Below are 20,113 nucleotides of genomic sequence, written 5' to 3'. Positions count from 1 at the left end.
TCCTTTTCTTTTTCCATGGTGAATTGGATGTTTGAAATGGATGGAAGAAACCATGAAAATGAACAAAATCTGGCTACCAGTATTACAAAACTCCAAAATCAAAACAGTAGATGGGAACCAACACAATGAGGACTTGACTGAACAAAGGATGCCCCCAGGCAAGGGACAAAACATTTCCAGTGCCAATTAGGGTGATTAACAGAAACATTAATGCTGGCTCCCAGTGACAAAGGACTCTTGCCACACCTTGGACTCTACACAGATATATATTCTTTCCTTTCCTGACTTAGTTTATCCATACCTCACAACCTCTGAGGATGCCTGCCATAGATGTGGGCGAAACGTCAGGAGAGAATGCTTCTGGAACATGGCCACACAGCCCGAAAGACATACAACAACCCTGTGATTCTGGCCATGAAAGCCTTCGACAAAACAAAATTGTTTTCATTTTTAAATATTGTATTGTTTTTTCATTGTTGTTGTTGTTGCACTACAAATAAGACATGTGCAGTATGCATAAGAATTTGTTTGTATTTTTTTTTCAAATGATAATTCGGCCCCTCAACAGTCTGAAGGATTGTGGACCGGCCCTCGGCTTCAAAAGTTTGGGGACCCCTGGTATAAGGGATGCAAACTGTGTGTTGCCTTAACGGGAGCGGGATTGTTGTCTTAGGAAGAACAGGAACACCCTTTTTCCTTGGAGGGGGGACCAGACTTTGCAAGACGGCAGCCCATGTCCCAGGTGCCGACCCTTGCCTCTCCTTTGATCCCAAAGCCTTTCTTTTGATCTGACCCAAAGCCCCCTTGATCCCCGTTTGCGTGCCCCACTTGCCACCTGGTTTTCTGCAAAGGCTCCTCCTCCTCCTCCTCCTCCAGGCCCAGAACCTGCCTATAAATGCAGCGCAAGGCAAATAGTAACCAGAACACCTACAGCCGCATCCCTGAGAGACACAGACAGGTAAGCCTCTCACCTGCATTGCATCCTTGGATAGGTGGGCTCACCTACTGTGGGAATCACTGGGTTGCTGTGAGTTTTCCAGGTCATGTCCCAGCAGCATTCTCTCCTGATGTTTCACCTGCATCTGCGGCTTATGTTATCTGCAGAGGTTTATTTATTTATTTATTTATTTATTTGCAGTATTTATATCCCGCCCTTCTTTCTCACCCTGAAGGGGATTCAGGGCGGATTACAATGAACACACATATGGCAAACATTCAATGCCAACAGACAAACAACATATAGAGACAGACAGACATAGAGGCATTTAACATTTTTTCAGGTTCAGTGAGAAGTGAAACCAGTGGAGTGTGTGTGTATGTATGTATACAGTGGGGGGAAAGTATTTAGTCAGATACCAATGGTACAAGTTCTCCCACTTAAAAACATGGACTTTACATGACCTGTACGAAGACTTATTGAGGATTCTGGATGAATGGATTTTAATCTTGGACAGGCTTAAAATTTTATATAATGTGATTTTATTTCGTCATGGTATCTGTTTTTTATGAACTGTTGTTTTGTAGATTGTTTTATATGAATTGTGGTTTTTTTTGCATTGTTTTTAGGCACTGAATTTTTGCCTATTTACTGTAAGCCGCTTTGAGTCCCCTCAGAGAGAAAGGCGGGGTAAAAGCAATGTAAATAAATAAATAAATAAATAAATAAATAAATAAATAAAAAGATGAAGGAAGCCTGTAATTGACATCATAGGTAGACCTCAACTATTTTTTAATATTTTTATTTATGCTTTTATTGATACATAAAAAGTAGACCTCAACTATGAGAGACGACATGAGAAAACACATCCAGAAAATGACACTGTCTGGTCATGTCAGGCTACACAGAGAAGCTATTGAAGCCCCATATTTCTGTTCTTATTGTTTTGATTATTTCTGCAGATATTTTATTAATATCTCAATGAGTATTTTAGATTACTTTTAAGAATATTTCAATGTATATTTTATGAATATTTTTGCAGGTGTTTTCATGAATATTTCCACAGATATTTTTGTGAATATTTCTGCAGATATTTTATGAATATTTCCCGAAGATGCCTAGTTTTGATATGTTTATATGTTTTAAATGCATGTTGCTGTTGTATTTTATGTTGTGTTTTGGGCTTGGTCCCAATGTGAGCTGCCCCGAGTCCCTCCAGGGAGATGGGGCGGGATATAAGAATAAAGTTATTGTTGTTGTTGTTATTATTATTATTATTATTATTATTATTATTATTATTATTATTATTATTATTTTCTCAGAGGTCTGTTGCAAACGAGGCAAGAGGAGTGTATATAATATATATACTTGAGGAATATCCAGGTTGGGAGAAAGAACTCTTGTCTGTTTAGTGCAAGTGTGAATGTTGCAATTGGCCATCTTTATTAGCATTGAGCAGCCTTGCAGCTGTACAGTCCTGGCTGTTGTTGCCTGGAGGCACCCTCTGTTTAGGAGGTGTTGATTGGCACCTGATTGTTTGCGGTCTGGAGTTCTCCAGTTTCTGAGTGCTGTTCTTTATTTGCTGTCTTGATTCTGGTGTTTTTTTTTTAATACTGGTGACCAGATTTTATATATACTGTATATACTCGAGTATAAGCCTAGTTTTTCAGCCCTTTTTTAAGACTGAAAAAGCCCCGCTTGGCTTATACTCAGGTGACGGTCCTGGTTGGCTTATATTTGGTCAGCTTATACTCGAGAATATATGGTACATTTATTATTTTTCTCTATTATTGTTCCTACTGTTACATTTATTTTACTCTATTTTTATTATTATTAATAAATTCATTATTTCACTCTGATCTTATTATTATTATTGCATTTATTATTTTACTCTATTTATTATTACATGTATTATTTGCCTATATTTATTATTATTATTATTATTATTATTATTATTATTATTATTACATGTATTATTTTACTCGATTATTATTAAAAGGATACATAAGGGCATTTACACTGAAGAAGATGAGAATAATGATTTGATCAGTTGGACAGTCTTATCTTAAATTTGAGCTTTATGTAAATATTCAAAAACATTTAACTTACTGATGCCTCGATTAATGTAATTTTATTGGTTTCTATTTTTATTTCTGGAATTTACCACCCTTGTCTTATACTTGAGTCAATGTTTTCCCAGTTTTTTTCTGGTAAAATTAGGTGCCTTGGCTTATATTCGGGTCGGCTTATACTCGAGTATATACGGTAGTTTTCATTGTTTCCTCTTTTCTATTGAGATTGTCCTTGTGCTTGTGGATTTGAGTGGCTTGATAAACCAACCCAACAGATGGCCATCCAGCTTCTGCTGAAAACTCTCCAGAGAAGGAGACTCCATTGGAATCCTAGGCATATGTTTCACTAGAGTTGGAAGGGACCCCCAAAGGCCATCCAGCCCAATCCCTTTCTGCCAGGCAGAAAGGCATCATCAAAGCACTCCTAACAGATGGCCATCCAGCTTCTGTTTAAAGACCTCCACTCCTCAGAGGGGTTCATGGCGTGACCATTTGGATCATGCTACCAACCTGCTGCTATACTTCTCCAATTGTGATACCCAATACTGGATGGTCATTGGTCGGGAGGGGTTTGGTGGTGCCTTACTGCCTGGAGGAAGAAGGATGGATTGGATGCCCTTTGGGGGTCTCTCCCAACTCTAGGATTCTATTATTCCAGGGTTGCCTACCTGGCCCGCGGCTATTTGAGAACAGGAAGGGCTGTGATGCTGCTGATGCAAGGGCCGGGCTGTGGCGCAGGCTGGTTAGTAGCCAGCTGCAATAAATCACTATGACCAAGAGGTCATGAGTTCGAGACCAGCCTGTGGCGGAGTGAGCACCCGGCCATTAAAATAACAAATAGCCCTGCTCGTTGCTGACCTAAGCAACCCGAAAGATAGTTGCATCTATCAAGGAAAAAGGTGAAGACCTGGCTTTGTGAACAAGCGTTTAATGAATGAATTATGTTGGCTCTGACTCGGTCCGGATTAAGGTTTACGTGCAAGGTTTTTGTGGACAAATGGTTTAAGTATTTTTATTGCACTGTTTTAAATGTATTTATTGTATTATGCTAAATTGATTGTTTTAATTGCCTACGTTTTATCTTTTGTACTATATACGGCATTGAATTTTGCCAGATTGTGAGCCGCCCTGATTCCCTTTGGGTGAGAAGGGCGGCATAGAAATGATGGAAATCGAATAAAATAAAATAAATAAGTAGGAAATTTAGGTACCGCTTATGCGGGGAGGCTAATTTAACTAATTTACAACACCATAAAAATCATCCAGCAGGTTTGGAATGAGAAAGTATCCATCAAGGACTCGGCGTCACAGTGGATGAGGAAGCAGCAGCTCCCCCTGTGGCCGGAATCGAGCATACCCTCGTGATGCCAGAGGCTGGAAAATGTTAAATAGTCTCTGTCTCTATGTTCATATGGCATTGAATGTTTGCCATGTATTTGTACATTGTGATCCACCCTGAGTCCCCTTCGGGGTGAGAAAGAAGGATGGAATAGAAATACTGTAAATCAATCAATCAATCAATCAATCAATCAATATCTCCCAAATGAAGGCTGTGTCTCTTTCTCCAGATCTGCAGACCCAGGATGTCTCCAACCGCCTTCTTCTTCTTCAGCCTCGGCCTCGTGGGCTGCCTGCTCAGCGGAGGTGAGTCTCTTTCCTTCAAGACTCTGCCCAGAACAGAAACCCTTTCTTCTCCCTTTCTGTCTCTCCCGGTCTCTAAAGCTCTTTGGGGAAGGAAGGAAGGAGACTCAGGGTGAGAGCGCTGCCTTGGAAACACTTCCCTGTGTCATATATCTTCTATATAGATAAAAGAGTGATGGCATCAGGGCAGCGGACAAAACAACAAAACTACAGGCCCCCCAACCTCGAAATTTGACAACACAACCCATCATTCACGGCTCTAGGTTGATACAACAAAAAGAAAAGAAAAATAAAGTCCTAATTAGAGAGAGAGGAATAATTGCTTTTATCCAATTTCTGCCAGTTAGAAGGCTAAGCTCCTCCAACTTGGTCTCCTAGCAACCCAATAAAAAATAATAAAAAACACTAAAAAAATAATTAAAAATATTAAAAAATTAATACAATAAAATACCATAATAACAAAAAATAACTAAAAATTATACAAGAAAATAATAAAATATAATAAATAAAAAGATAACTTACAATAAAATTAATTAAAAAATACAAATAACGTCAAATAAAAATTACACAACAATTTTTAACCAATACCACCACCACTTTGCCACAGCAACGCGTGGCCGGGCACAGCTAGTATATATATAAAAGAGTGATGGCATCAGGGAAGCGGACAAAACAACAAAACTACAGGCCCCCCAACCTCGAAATTTGACAACACAACCCATCATCCACGGCTCTAGGTTAATACAACAAAAAGAAAAGAAAAATAAAGTCCCAATTAGAGGGAGAGGAATAATGGTTTTTATCCAATTGCTGCCAGTTACAAGGCTAAGTTCCGCCCACTTGGTCTCCTAGCAACCTACTCAGCCCAGGGGACAGGCACAAGAGTTTGGAGAGACCCCTAAGGGCCATCGAGCCCAACCCTTTCTACTATGCAGCAGGACACAATCCAAGCATTCACAACACATGGACTTAACGTATAAATACTATACAATACTACACAGGGACACAGACCCCCTCTACCCTCACCACTTTCACAGAACACAAACAACCAAATGCATACTCAACATAAAGACAACCATACAACAGACATTCAATACCACCACTACCTCAACAATTTCTCACCAACACCACCAGACAACGCCACAGCAACGCGTGGCCGGGCACAGCTAGTATATATATATATGGGGCCCCAGTGGCAAAGTGTGTTAAAGCGTGAGCTGCTCAACTTGCAGACCAAAAGGTCCCAGGTTCAAATCCCTGTGGAGTGGAGTGAGCGGCCACTGTTAGCCCCAGCTTCTGCCAACCTAGCAGTTCGAAAACATGCCAATGTGAGTAGATCAATAGGTACCGCTCCGGCGGGAAGGTAACAGCACTCCATGCAGTCATGCCAGCCACATGACCTTGGAGATGTCTATGGACAACACCGGTTCTTCGGCTTAGAAATGGAGATGAGCACTAACCCCCAGAGTCAGACATGACTGGACTTAACGTCAGGGGAAACCTTTACATATATATATATATATATATATATATATATATATAATCACTGTGTAATGTCATTTTGTCATTTGAAAAACTTTCTGTTCTTGGTTTAAAAGTGTTATTCCCTGTTTAATTGTGCGGTCCTACGTTGAGACTCTAGGACAGTGGTTCTCAACCTTCCTATTGTTCTAACCCCTTAATCCAGTTCCTCATGTTGTGGTGACACCCGAAACATAACATTATTTTCGTTGAGACTTCGTAATTGTCATTTTGCTCCTGTTATGAATCATAAGGGCCCAGGCTGTGGCGCAGGCTGGTGAGCAACCAGCTGCAGCCAGCTGCAACAAATCACTCTGACCAAGAGGTCATGAGTTCGAGGCCAGCTCGGAACCCCGTGTTTGTCTCTGTCTTTGTTCTATGTCAAGGCATTGAATGTTTGCCTTATATGTGTAATGTGATCCACCCTGAGTCCCCTTCGGGGTGAGAAAGAAGGGCGGGATATAAATACTGTAAATGAATAAATAAATAATCGGATCAAGGTCAAGGCTGGCAATGGAGTCTACAGGCTATTGCTTGCAATATGTGATCTATTTCTCTTTTCTCCTCCTTTATCAGTGTGTTTTCTTTTGCAAAGCCTCCCTCGCTCTTAATCAAGGGAATATTTTGAAAAGGGAAAAACGGCCTTGCAAGTCAGGAAGAAGAAAAATATATATCCATTAATCTTATGAAAGCATTTTCCCCTGAAATATTTGTTAAACTCTCCTACAGATATATAGGCATTGACCCTTTGCAAGCTTTTGCAGTCTCTAAGTACCTTTATATGTGTATCTATCTATATACATTAATTTTATATATGAATTTCCCCCTCATATGTTTGCAGGTCTTTGCAAATCTTTTATACATATAGATCCATGTACCTGTGCATCTGTAGCCATACATATACATTATTTTTATATATGAATTTCTCCTCATATGTTTGCAAGTCTGCAAATATCTATATAAAGAGAGATGTCTGGATAGATATGAATATATTATTGCCTACCTATATATAGGGCTTAAAATATTGTAGGGAAAATGCACACATACATACATAGTAGGCTTGCTCAAAAAATTCGATTTCCCCGTTTATCGTTAGTAATTCGTTTGTTTTGTCGCTTTTGAAGCGATATTCGAATCGCATTATCCTGTCGTGTGGATCCCGCGGTTTCGAACCGCGATAGGCAATTTTTCTGATGTCATCGTTTTTTTTCGTTAGGTAAGCAAGTATTTGCAAATCACCCAAACTTGTTTCAGTGCACTGGGGCAACCTAGCATGTCTTTTCCACCTTGTGGCCAATTGGAGAGCACGTTTAACTCAGGGGAGTTTTCCTGAATGAAAACTGCAGGGAGCCTCGTGGCTCATTCGGCCCGGGGATCTGGAGAGAGAGGGTTTCTTTCTCACTAGCTCATCCCTCAGTACCAGCAGAACTACTTGTAATGAGTACAGAGCAAGTAACATGAATACAACACTGGAGATAATTTCAAGAGCCACAGGTAAAAAATCACTTCTGTAGCCCTTTTATTTTCTTGCACTGCACAAATGGCTGGCTCTCTTAAGCTTATCAACGCTTGCAAAGTATGGCAAATGGTGCAATTCCCATAATCCACACAAATAGAACTTGGGCAAAAGGGAGGCTGTATTTTTCCCTTTTATTCTCTTGCACATTAGTGCAGTAAGTGCACATTGGCTGGGTATCTTACTCCTATCAATGCTTGCAAAGTCTGGCAAACGGTGCAATTCCCATAATCCACACAAATAGTACTTGGGCAAAAGGGAGGCTGTATTTTTCCCTTTTATTTTCTTGCACATTAGTGCAGTAAGTGCACATTGGCTGGGTATCTTACTCCCCCCCCCCGGGCTGTTTTGGGCCACAGCGCATGCGCGTCCGCCATTAACGAATTACTTTTGAAACTAACGAATTTTCGTTAAATTTCGAAAAATTTTGAGGGCAAAATTCGGAAATGACATCAGAAACGAAACGCTAGCGCCCCCTACTTTTGAAGCGAGTTTAGAATCAATTTTTACGTGGATCGCTCAAGTCTAATACATAGTACAATTTCCATAAATAAAAATGTAATGTCCGTCCGATGGGGACCTCATATCTAGACACAACACAACATAGCATTCGAACTGACGAGTGTTTTACGCCGACTCTCACAAACCTGACTCACCTGAGAAAGGTAAAAGCAAATAATATATAATAATATATTATATATTATTTATATACCTCCCTATCTCCACTGATTGCTATGAAATTTGGACACAACATAGCATTCGAACTGACGAGTGTTTTAAGCCTACTCTCACAAACTCTTAAGGAGCCTTAAGTAGTATACTCCCAGTTGTAAGTCTGGCTGCCTCCCGTTGTACTAGCCGGAGCTTCAGTTCCATCTTCAAAGGCACACACAACACACAAGAACATGGACCAACCTTGCATCTCTAGGATGGCCTCTCTAGCCTCTATAGGTCCCATATGTACATCTTTCATGCAATTCCATTCAAACCAAACATCTTATGCATCCTTGACCCTTTCCCTGTCCTTATAGGCGCCCAAGCGGACGACTGTCCCAAGAACTGGCTCTCCTACGGCAGCCACTGCTACGGCTACTTCCCCCAGGAGCTGAGCTGGCCCAGGGCCCAGGTGAGGGGCAGCGGAGGGGGTGGGATGGGTGGGCTCTGGGGTCCTGTTTTGTCTTTCAAGAACAGCCTTAAGACACTGTGGCAAGTAAATTGAAACTGCTTTACTTCAGCAAAACATAAAGTACAGCACACTCTGTGGAATAATGCAAAAGGAAGCCAGGAAGTCTTGGGGCAAATGCAGTTCTTAGTCTCTGATAAACTCCCAAATCAAATAGCAGTCTTACTTCATAGCTAAGCCATAGCTAAGCAAAGAGACCTTCAAAGGCCATCTAGACGATCTCATAAGACCATAGGTAAGCAAAGAGACCTTCAAAGACCATGTAGATGATCTCATAAGAGCATAGGTAAGCAAAGAGACCTTCAAAGACCATGTAGATGATCTCATAAGAGCATAGGTAAGCAAAGAGACCTTCAAAGACCATGTAGATGACCTCATAAGAGCATAGGTAAGCAAAGAGACCTTCAAAGACCATGTAGATGACCTCATAAGAGCATAGGTAAGCAAAGAGACCTTCAAAGACCATGTAGATGATCTCATAAGAGCATAGGTAAGCAAAGAGACCTTCAAAGACCATGTAGATGACCTCATAAGAGCATAGGTAAGCAAAGAGACCTTCAAAGACCATGTAGATGATCTCATAAGAGCATAGGTAAGCAAAGAGACCTTCAAAGACCATGTAGATGATCTCATAAGAGCATAGGTAAGCAAAGAGACCTTCAAAGACCATGTACATGACCTCATAAGAGCATAGGTAAGCAAAGAGACCTTCAAAGACCATGTAGATGATCTCATAAGAGCATAGGTAAGCAAAGAGACCTTCAAAGACCATGTAGATGATCTCATAAGAGCATAGGTAAGCAAAGAGACCTTCAAAGACCATGTAGATGACCTCATAAGAGCATAGGTAAGCAAAGAGACCTTCAAAGACCATGTAGATGACCTCATAAGAGCATAGGTAAGCAAAGAGACCTTCAAAGACCATGTAGATGATCTCATAAGAGCATAGGTAAGCAAAGAGACCTTCAAAGACCATGTAGATGATCTCATAAGAGCATAGGTAAGCAAAGAGACCTTCAAAGACCATGTAGATGACCTCATAAGAGCATAGGTAAGCAAAGAGACCTTCAAAGACCATGTAGATGATCTCATAAGAGCATAGGTAAGCAAAGAGACCTTCAAAGACTATCTAGATGACCTCATAAGAGCATAGGTAAGCAAAGAGACCTTCAAAGACCATGTAGATGATCTCATAAGAGCATAGGTAAGCAAAGAGACCTTCAAAGACTATCTAGATGACCTCATAAGAGCATAGGTAAGCAAAGAGACCTTCAAAGACCATGTAGATGATCTCATAAGAGCATAGGTAAGCAAAGAGACCTTCAAAGACTATCTAGATGACCTCATAAGAGCATAGGTAAGCAAAGAGACCTTCAAAGACCATGTAGATGACCTCATAAGAGCATAGGTAAGCAAAGAGACCTTCAAAGACTATCTAGATGACCTCATAAGAGCATAGGTAAGCAAAGAGACCTTCAAAGACCATGTAGATGACCTCATAAGAGCATAGGTAAGCAAAGAGACCTTCAAAGACTATCTAGATGACCTCATAAGAGCATAGGTAAGCAAAGAGACCTTCAAAGACTATCTAGATGACCTCATAAGAGCATAGGTAAGCAAAGAGACCTTCAAAGACCATGTAGATGACCTCATAAGAGCATAGGTAAGCAAAGAGACCTTCAAAGACTATCTAGATGACCTCATAAGAGCATAGGTAAGCAAAGAGACCTTCAAAGACTATCTAGATGACCTCATAAGAGCATAGGTAAGCAAAGAGACCTTCAAAGACCATGTAGATGACCTCCTAAGAGCATAGGTAAGCAAAGAGACCTCCAAAGACCATCTAGACGATCTCATAAGACCATAGGTAAGCAAAGAGACCTCCAAAGACCATCTAGATGGTTTCCTAAGACCATAGGTAAGGAAAGGGACCTCCAAAAGCCATCCAGATGGTCTCATAAGGCCGTAGCTAAGCAAAGAGACTTTCAAAGATCTTCTAGACGATCTCATAAGACCATAGGTAAGCAAAGAGACCTCCAAAGACCAGGTTGACTTTGGTCAACCTTAAGTCTAAAGTTTAGGACAGGGGCCAGGTTAATGACCTTGGAGGGCCACATCCGGTCCACGGGCCTTAGTTTAGGGACCCGTGGCTTAGGCTCTCCTGACTTTGCAATTAACCATGAATCTTCCAGATACTTTACCAAACTCCAGCAGGATCCTACCCAACACATGCACATCTAGCTTGCTCATTGCATCCTCTGTACTTGTTTAATGGACAATCATTCTTTCCTCCCACCCTGGACATTATTCCACAAGTGTGTTATAGACTCCACTTGCTTTGCCATCATCAGATCCTCTGAAGATGCCAGCCACAGGTGCAGGCGAAACGTCAGGAGCAAATGCTTCTAGGACACATTGGCCGCACAGCCCGGAAAACACACAGCACCCCTGCCCCATCTTGCTTTCTATATCTAAATCTAAATCTATATGCACTAGCTGTGCCCGGCCATGTGTTGCTGTGGCGTAGTCTGCTGATTTTGAAAAAAGTAATGAGGAAGTGGTGGTATTTAATATATGTTATATATATATACTAGCTGTGCCCAGCCACGCGTTGCTGTGGCAAAGTGGTGGTGGTATTGGTTAAAAGTTGTTGTGGAATTTTTATTTGACATTATTTGTATTTTTTAAATTAATTTTATTGTAACTTATCTTTTTTATTTATTATATTTTATTATTTTGTTGTATTATTTTTAGTTATTTTGTTATAGTATTTTATTGTATTAATTTTTTAGTGTTTTTTAAAATTATTTTTATTGTATTATTTATTTTATTTTTTATTCTTTTATTAACCCTGGGCTGAGTGGGTTGCTAGGAGACCAAGTGGGCGGAGCTTAGCCTTCTAAGTGGCAGCAATTGGATAAAAACAATTATTTCTCTCCCTCTAATTAGGACTTTATTTTTCTTTGCTTTTTGTTGTATCAACTTAGAGGCGTGGATGATGGGTTGTGTTGTCGAATTTCGATGCCGTGATGCCATCACTCTTTTATATATATAGAAGATAGATATATATATACCTCCCTCTCCCCGATTGATGCAGGCGCAGTGCCAGCGCAGCGGGGGACACCTGGCCTCCATCCTGGACGAGGACGAGCACGAGGCCGTGGCCACGTACCTGCGGCAGGCCCAGCGGTGGGACGACGAGGACGTCTGGATCGGGCTCTCCATCCCCAGCAGGGTGAGGCCGGGGGGGACGAGGGGTCCCCAAGGGTCATCCAGCCCAACCCCTTCGGCTGTAAAGGAAAAGCACCACTCGATCCCTCCCGACAGAGGCCCAGCCAGGCTCATAGACATTCACTGGTTCATGGAGAAATAGGGCTATAGAACCAATTGGAAGAGACCCCCAAAGGCCATCCATTCCAACCCCATTCATGCCAGGCAGAAGGGCACAATCCGATCCCTCCTGACAGAGGGCCAGCCAGCCTGTAGGCATTTGCAGGTTCATGGAGAAACAGGGCTAGAGTTGGATAAGCCACCCAACGTAAGCCTATTTGTTCTAGGGAAGAAGACACAATCTGATCCCTCCTGACAGAGGGCCAGCCAGCCTGTAGGCATTTGCAGGTTCATGGAGAAACAGGGCTAGAGTTGGATAAGCCACCCAACGTAAGCCTATTTGTTCTAGGGAAGAAGACACAATCCGATCCCTCCTGACAGAGGGCCAGCCAGCCTGTAGGCATTTGCAGGTTCATGGAGAAACAGGGCTAGAGTTGGATAAGCCACCCAACGTAAGCCTATTTGTTCTAGGGAAGAAGACACAATCCGATCCCTCCTGACAGAGGGCCAGCCAGCCTCATAGACATTCACTGGTTCAAGGAGAAATAAGGCTACAGAAGCAAAAATTCCTTCAGTTGGAAGGGACCCCCAAAGGCCATCCAGTCCAATCCTATTCGTGCCAGGCAGGAGGGCACAATCCGATCCTTCCCAACAGAGGGCCAGCCAGCCAGCCTCATAGACATTTGCAGGTTCATTGAGAAATAGGACCAATGTTGAAAGGGAGCCCTAAGGGACATCCACTCCAACCCCCTTCTGCCATGAAGGAAAAACACAATCCAATCCCTCCCGACAGAGGCCCAGCCAGGCTCATAGACATTCACTGGTTCATAGAGAAATAGGGCTATAGAATCAAAGACTCCTCCAGTTGGAAGGGACCCCCAAAGGCCATCCAGTCCAATCCTATTCGTGCCAGGCAGGAGGGCACAATCCGATCCTTCCCAACAGAGGGCCAGCCAGCCTCATAGGCATTTGCAGGTTCATGGAGAAACAAGGCTAGAGTTGGATAGACCACCCAACGTAAACCTATTCGTTCTAGGGAAGAAGACACAATCTGATCCTTCCTGACAGAAGGCCACCCAGCCTCATAGACATTCACTGGTTCAAGGAGAAATAAGGCTACAGAAGCAAAAATTCCTTCAGTTGGAAGGACCCCCAAAGGCCATCCAGTCCAACCCTATTCATTCCAGGCAGGAAGACACAATCCGATCCTTCCCAACAGAGGGCCAGCCAGCCAGCCTCATAGACATTTGCAGGTTCATTGAGAAATAGGACCAATGTTGAAAGGGAGCCCTAAGGGACATCCACTCCAACCCCCTTCTGCCATGAAGGAAAAACACAATCCGATCCCTCCCGACAGAGGCCCAGCCAGGCTCATAGACATTCACTGGTTCATGGAGAAATAGGGCTACAGAATCAAAAACTCCGCAAGTTGGAAGGGACCCCCAAGGGCAATCCAGACCAACCCCCTTCTTCCATGAAGGAAGACACAATCCGATCCCTCCTGACAGAGGGCCAGCCAGCGAGCCTCATAGACATTTGCAGGTTCATTGAGAAATAGGACTAATGTTGAAAGGGAGCCCTAAGGGACATCCAGTCTGCCATGAAGGAAAAGCACAATCCGATCCCTCCTGACAGAGGGCCAGATATCCACTGTTTGATGGAGAAATAGCACTATAGAATCAAAGTGGAAAGAGACCCCCAAAGGCCACCCAGTCCAACCCTACTCATGCCAGGCAGGAAGACACAATCCGCACCCTCCCGACAGAGGGCCATCCAGCCTCACTGGTTGAGGGAGACATAATAGGGCTAGCCTTAATAGGCTGTGATTCGAACCCAGAGCCAAGAGCTTTGACTGGCAGATGTAGCTCAATTGGGATTCTTTGTTTCCCTCCCTGGGGAGGCCCAGGACCCGCATTGACCCGGGCGGCCTCCCATCCAAAGACCAACCAGGGCAGGCCCTGCTTAGCATCTGGCATCATTTGCTCTCCTCAGAGCCGGGCCTGGACCTGGGCGGACGGGAGCCAGCTGGACTACACGGCTTGGGAGAAGAACAAGAGCTACTTCGCCCTGAGAGGGGAGCACTGCGCACTCCTCGAGGAGTCCTCCGGTGAGTTCGAGTGCATCTCATGTGTAGGTTTAATCCTGTTTTAATATTTATGCCCTGAAGGCCTTCCATTGCACCGTTTCTCAGTGTTGTGAGTGGCCTTGCATGTCAGTCAAGAGACAAATGCAGGACATCGTAACTGTCAGAGTAATTTAAGCAGCGCAGCAGCAGTCAGTGGAACGCTGAACGAAGAGACATCAGAAACAATGGTAAAACTATTTGCAAGTTTTACTGAAAGCAGTAATCATCAAGACAAACAAACTTGTAGACAATAGACACAGGACTTGACTCTCAGCAGACAGCACTCGACTCAACTCAGAACAGAACAGAACTGAACTGATGCAATCAGCAATGCACACATACTTGTGTCTGGACACTCCCCAGTTCCAGCCGCACATCAAGGACATCACAGCTTCTCAGTAATTAAATCTTTCCAGACTATGAAACACTCTGGATGATGCAATCAGTATGCAATACAGGAAAGACACAAATTTCATTTTAACACTACCAATACACAAATCCCACATTAACAATAACTGTCAGAGTAATTTAAGCAGCGCAGCAGCAGTCAGTGGAACGCTGAACGAAGAGACATCAGAAACAATGGTAAAACTATTTGCAAGTTTTACTGAAAGCAGTAATCATCAAGGCAAACAAACTTGTAGACAAGGGGTCCTCAAACTTTTTAAGCCGAGGGCCGGTCCACAATCCTTCAGACTGTTGAGGGGCCGGATTATCATTTGAAAAAAATACAAACAAATTCCAATGCACACTGCACATGTCTTATTTGTAGTGCAAAAACAACAACAACAACAACAAGAACAATGAAAGAACAATACAATATTTAAAAACGAAAACAATTTTAACCAACATACATTTATCAGGATTTCAATGGGAAGTATGGTCCTGCTTCTGGCCAATGAGATAGTCAAGTTAATTAGGGTTGTTGTTGTTGTTGTTGTGTGCCTTCAAGTCATTTCAGACTTTGGGCGAGCCTAAGTCTAAAATTTATTTATTTATTTATTATTTACTGCATTTATTTACTACATTTGTATCATACCCTTCTCACCCCAAAGGGGATTCAGAGTGACTTACAAATTATATGTACATACAATATATTATATTATTAGCATAGCACAATATTAATATTATATATTACTATATTGAACTATACCACTATACTGTAATATTATTAGTAATATTATACGAATGTAATATAGAATATATAATTAATATTATTATATGGTATTCTTATTAGTGTTATATTGTATTACATTATAATATTATTATCAATATTATATGTATATACAATATATCTATATATATAAAAGAGTGATGGCATCACAGCAGTGGACAAAACAACAAAAGTAAACACCCCACAACCTTGAAAATTGACAACACAACCCCTCATCCATGCCTCTAGGTTGATACAACAAAAAGAAAAGAAAAATAAAGTCCTAATTAGAGGGAGAGGAAGAATTGTTTTTATCCAATTGCTGCCAGTTAGAAGGCTAAGCTCTACTCACTTGGTCTCCTAGCAACCCACTCAGCCCAGGGGACCCTTTACCTTAACTACCACCAATTCCTCAATACTTTCCCATACCACCATACTTCGCCACAGCAACGCGTGGCCGGGCACAGCTAGTTTAATATATATTATACCTCCTATTTATTTATTAGCGACATTTATATCCCACCCTTCTCACCCTGAAGGGGACTCAGAGCGGCTTACAAGTTATATGTACATACAATATATTATATTATTTCTATATCACAATATAAGCATTATATATTACCACATTGTACTATAACACTGTATTGCAATATTATTGGTAATATTACATGTCATATATAATATACCATTATAATACTGTAATATTATATTGTATTACATTATAATATTATTATCAATATTATATGTATATAAAATATATTAGCATAGCACAACATAAGCATTATATATTACTATATTTTACTGTAACACTATATTGCAATATTATTAGTAATATTACATGTCATATATAATATACAATTATAATAGTGTATTATTATATTGTATTATATTATAATATTATCGATATTATATGGATATACAATATATTATTAGCATAGCACAACATAAGCATTATATATTACTACAGTAGAGTCTCACTTATCCAACATAAACGGGCTGACAGAACGTTGGATAAGTGTTGGACAACCTGAATACCATTGAACAGCCTTGCAGCTTCAAAGCCAGGCTGCTTCCTAACCAGAGGGATCCCAACCACTGGACTACGCCACAGCAACGCGTGGCCGGGCACAGCTAGTTATATTATAAAACTGAGGGCGGGGGCCAGGTAAATTACCCCGGAGGGCCGCATCCGGCCCCCAGGCCTTAGTTTGGGGACCCCTGTTGTAGACAATAGACACAGGACTTGACTCTCAGCAGACAGCACTCGACTCAACTCAGAACAGAACAGAACTGAACTGATGCAATCAGCAATGCACACACACTTGTGTCTGGACACTCCCCAGTTCCAGCCACACATCAAGGTCAACACAGCTTCTCAGTAATTAAATCTTTCCAGACTATGAAACACTCTGGATGATGCAATCAGTATGCAATACAGGAAAGACACAAATTTCATTTAAACACTACCAATACACAAATCCCACATTAACAATAACAACAGCAGCAGCAGCAGCAACAACAACACTACGTAACAATATTTGAACTATTTTCTGTTCCTAATTTCAAAGTGTTATTTCCTGTTTAATTGTGCAGCCCTGACTTTGAAACTACCGTATATACTCACGTATAAGCCAAGTTATTCAGTCCTTTTTTAGACGAAGGGGAAGAAGACTAGAAACAATAACAGTAAGACTTAGATTGAACTCTTAGACTATCAAAAGAAAGAAGGAAGTCAACAAACTTTTTTTATTATGTTTATTATATATGTATATATCTATCTACCTATCTATCTATCTATATTATATTATATATTATTATATTATTATTATATTATTATATATATATCTATATAAAAGAGTGATGGAATCATGGCAGTGGACAAAACAACAAAACTAAACACCCCACAACCTCAAAAATTGACAGCACAACCCCTCATCCATGCCTCTAGGTTGATACAACAAAAAGAAAAGAAAAATAAAGTCCTAATTAGAGGGAGAGGAATAATTTTTTTATCCTATTGCTGCCAGTTAGAAGGCTACCTTTACCCTTGACCTTCACTACCACCAATTCCTCAATACTTTATTTCCCATACCACCAGACTTTGCCACAGCAACACGTGGCCGGGCACAGCTAGTATATATATATATTTAGTCTTTTTTCTTTTTTTATCTTTCTTCTTCACTCTCTCATTTTTAATTTCCTACTTTCTATACAATCTATTGTTCTCACACTTTTGATGTTAATAAAACCTAATAAAAATCATTTTTAAAAAGCCCCCCTCAGCTTATACTCGAGTGAGGGTCCTGGTCAGCTTATATTCGGATCGGCTTATACTCGAGTATATACATAATTTATTATTTTTTCTCTATTATTATTGTTATTATTACATTCATTATTTTACTCTATGTATTATTGTTGTTACATGTATTATTTTACTCTATGTATTGTTGTTATTACATTTATTATTTTACTCTATTATTATTATTACATTTATTATTTTACTCTATGTATTATTATTACATTATTTTTCTCTATTATTATTGTTATTATTACATTTATTATTTTACTCTATGTATTATTATTACATTTATTATTATACTCGATGTATTATTATTATTACATTTATTATTTTACTCTATGTATTATTACTACATTTATTATTTTTCTCTATTATTGTTATTATTGCATTTTTATTTTACTCTATGTATTATTATTAAATTTATTATTTTTTCTCTATTATTATTGTTATTATTACATTATTTTACTCTATGTATTATTACATTTATTATTTTTTCTCTATTATTATTGTTATTATTACATTTATTATTTTACTCTATGTATTATTACATTTATTATTTTTCTCTATTATTATTGTTATTACATTTATTATTTTACTCTATGTATTATTATTAAATTTATTCTTTTTTCTCTATTATTATTGTTATTATTACATTTATTATTTTACTCTATGTATTATTACATTTATTATTTTTTCTCTATTATTATTGTTATTACATTTATTATTTTACTCTATGTATTATTATTACATTTATTATTATACTCGATGTATTACTATTATTACATTTATTATTTTACTCTATGTATTATTACTACATTTATTATTTTACTGTATGTATGTATTATTACATTTCTTATTTTTCTCTGTTATTGTTATTATTACATTTATTATTTTACTCTATGTATTGTTATTATTACATTGGTTATTTATAATCCCATGCACACAATACAGCACAAGAACATTCCTTGGAGCGAGAGGGATGCCAGCTTTGGCCCTTGGCTGTCTTACATAGAATCATAATCACTGGAAGGGAACCCCAAAGGCCATCCAGTCCGTTTTGGCAGGAAGGCACAATCAAAGCACCCCTGACAGATGGCCACCCAGCCTCTGCTTAACAAGGGATTCTTATTTGTGTCTTTCTTTCTTTCTTTCTTTCTTTCTTTCCGCAGGGTTCCTGCTGTGGGACAATGAGTCGTGCTCTGACCGCAACCCCTTCCTCTGCAAAGTCTAGGGCCGTTCCCACAAAGGTCGTGTCCTGGTGACCTGACATGACCCCTAACCTCTTGCATGCCCCCCCCCCCCTTCATTAAACACATTATCCTCCCTTTCCACACCTGTCCCGGTCTTGTGGGATCCAAAATAAAGTTGCTTCTGAACACATCGTGCATGTGTCCCATTTCACCTATTTGGGGGGTGGGAGAGGGCATTGCACTTGGGGATTTGGGGGTCTTCTTGGGCAAAAGCCCCCCCAATAAATGGATCCTTTCCCATCCTTTCCACTGGTGGGAGTCCACACCGAAACTTCATTGATTATGTATCGTTCCATAGTTATTGCAACGTGGCGGCACTTAAGTGCAAACATGTACTGTATATACTCAAGTATAATCCCTTTTTTTAGGACTAAAAAAGCCCCCTCGGCTTATACTTGGGTGAGGGTCCTGGTTGGCTTATATTTGGGTCAAGCTTATACTCGAGAATATATGGTACATTTGTTATTTTTCTCTATTATTATTGGTATTACTGTATTATTATTTTTCTCTATTATTGTTGCTACTATTACATTAATTTTATTCTATTTTTATTATTAATAATACATTTATTATTTCACTCCAATCTTATTATTATTATTACATTTATTATTTTACTATTATTTATGTATTTATTTCCATCATTTCTATGCCGCCCTTCTCACCCGAAGGAACTCAGGGCGGCTCACAATCTGGCAAATTGAATGCCGGTATACAGTACAAAAATAAAACATAGCAATTAAAACAATCAATTTAGAATAATCCAATAAATACATTTAAAACAGTACAATAAAAATACTTAATCTTAATACTTTTAGCATATTTATTATTACATGCATTATTTTCCTGTATTTATTATTATTACAGTAAAGTCTCACTTATCCAATGTAAATGGGCCAGCAGAACGTTGGATAAGCGAATATGTTGGATAATAAGGAGAGATTAAGGAAAAGCCTATTAAACATCAAATTAGGTTATGATTTTACAAATTAAGCACCAAAGCATCATGTTATACAATAAATTTGACAGAAAAGAGTAGTTCAATACGCAGTAATGCTATGTAGTAATTACTGTATTAACTAATTTAGC

General features: G+C 39.8%; 2 protein-coding genes across 3 annotated transcripts in view; one reads left to right on the top strand and one right to left on the bottom strand.

Annotated features, from left to right (window-relative positions):
- LOC100551841 (C-type lectin BpLec) overlaps nucleotides 1-20,113 on the bottom strand; it is a 520,120-nt gene that overhangs the window by 243,390 nt on the left and 256,617 nt on the right. The gene's annotated exons all lie outside the window — the stretch shown is intronic.
- On the top strand, nucleotides 716-19,158 carry LOC103281447 (struthiocalcin-1). Of its 2 annotated transcripts, XM_062983457.1 has the most exons (6): nucleotides 716-958; nucleotides 4,578-4,653; nucleotides 8,719-8,813; nucleotides 11,968-12,105; nucleotides 14,193-14,307; nucleotides 18,947-19,158. In XM_062983457.1, exons 1-6 carry the CDS (start codon nucleotides 896-898, stop codon nucleotides 19,006-19,008), a joined length of 549 nt encoding a protein of 182 aa, XP_062839527.1. In that variant the 5' UTR covers nucleotides 716-895; the 3' UTR covers nucleotides 19,009-19,158. The 2 variants fall into 2 exon arrangements, with proteins under 2 accessions (XP_062839527.1, XP_062839528.1); XM_062983458.1 differs by lacking the exons at nucleotides 716-958; nucleotides 4,578-4,653 and adding an exon at nucleotides 7,505-7,665.

The sequence above is a fragment of the Anolis carolinensis genome, chromosome 5 (genome assembly GCF_035594765.1).
Source record: "Anolis carolinensis isolate JA03-04 chromosome 5, rAnoCar3.1.pri, whole genome shotgun sequence".
Lineage (NCBI taxonomy): Eukaryota > Metazoa > Chordata > Lepidosauria > Squamata > Dactyloidae > Anolis > Anolis carolinensis.
The sequence above is the reverse complement of the archived record's forward strand: the minus strand, read 5'-3'. Positions and strand labels throughout refer to the sequence as shown.

Excerpts from the sequence above, each read along its gene's own strand:
- LOC103281447 (XM_062983457.1), top strand. The coding sequence starts at position 896 with ATGCAGCGCAAGGCAAATAGTAACCAGAACACCTACAGCCGCATCCCT. Across the intron at positions 8,814-11,967 it reads TGAGCTGGCCCAGGGCCCAG|GCGCAGTGCCAGCGCAGCGG; the intron begins GTGAGGGGCAGC and ends CGATTGATGCAG. Across the intron at positions 14,308-18,946 it reads ACTCCTCGAGGAGTCCTCCG|GGTTCCTGCTGTGGGACAAT; the intron begins GTGAGTTCGAGT and ends TTCTTTCCGCAG.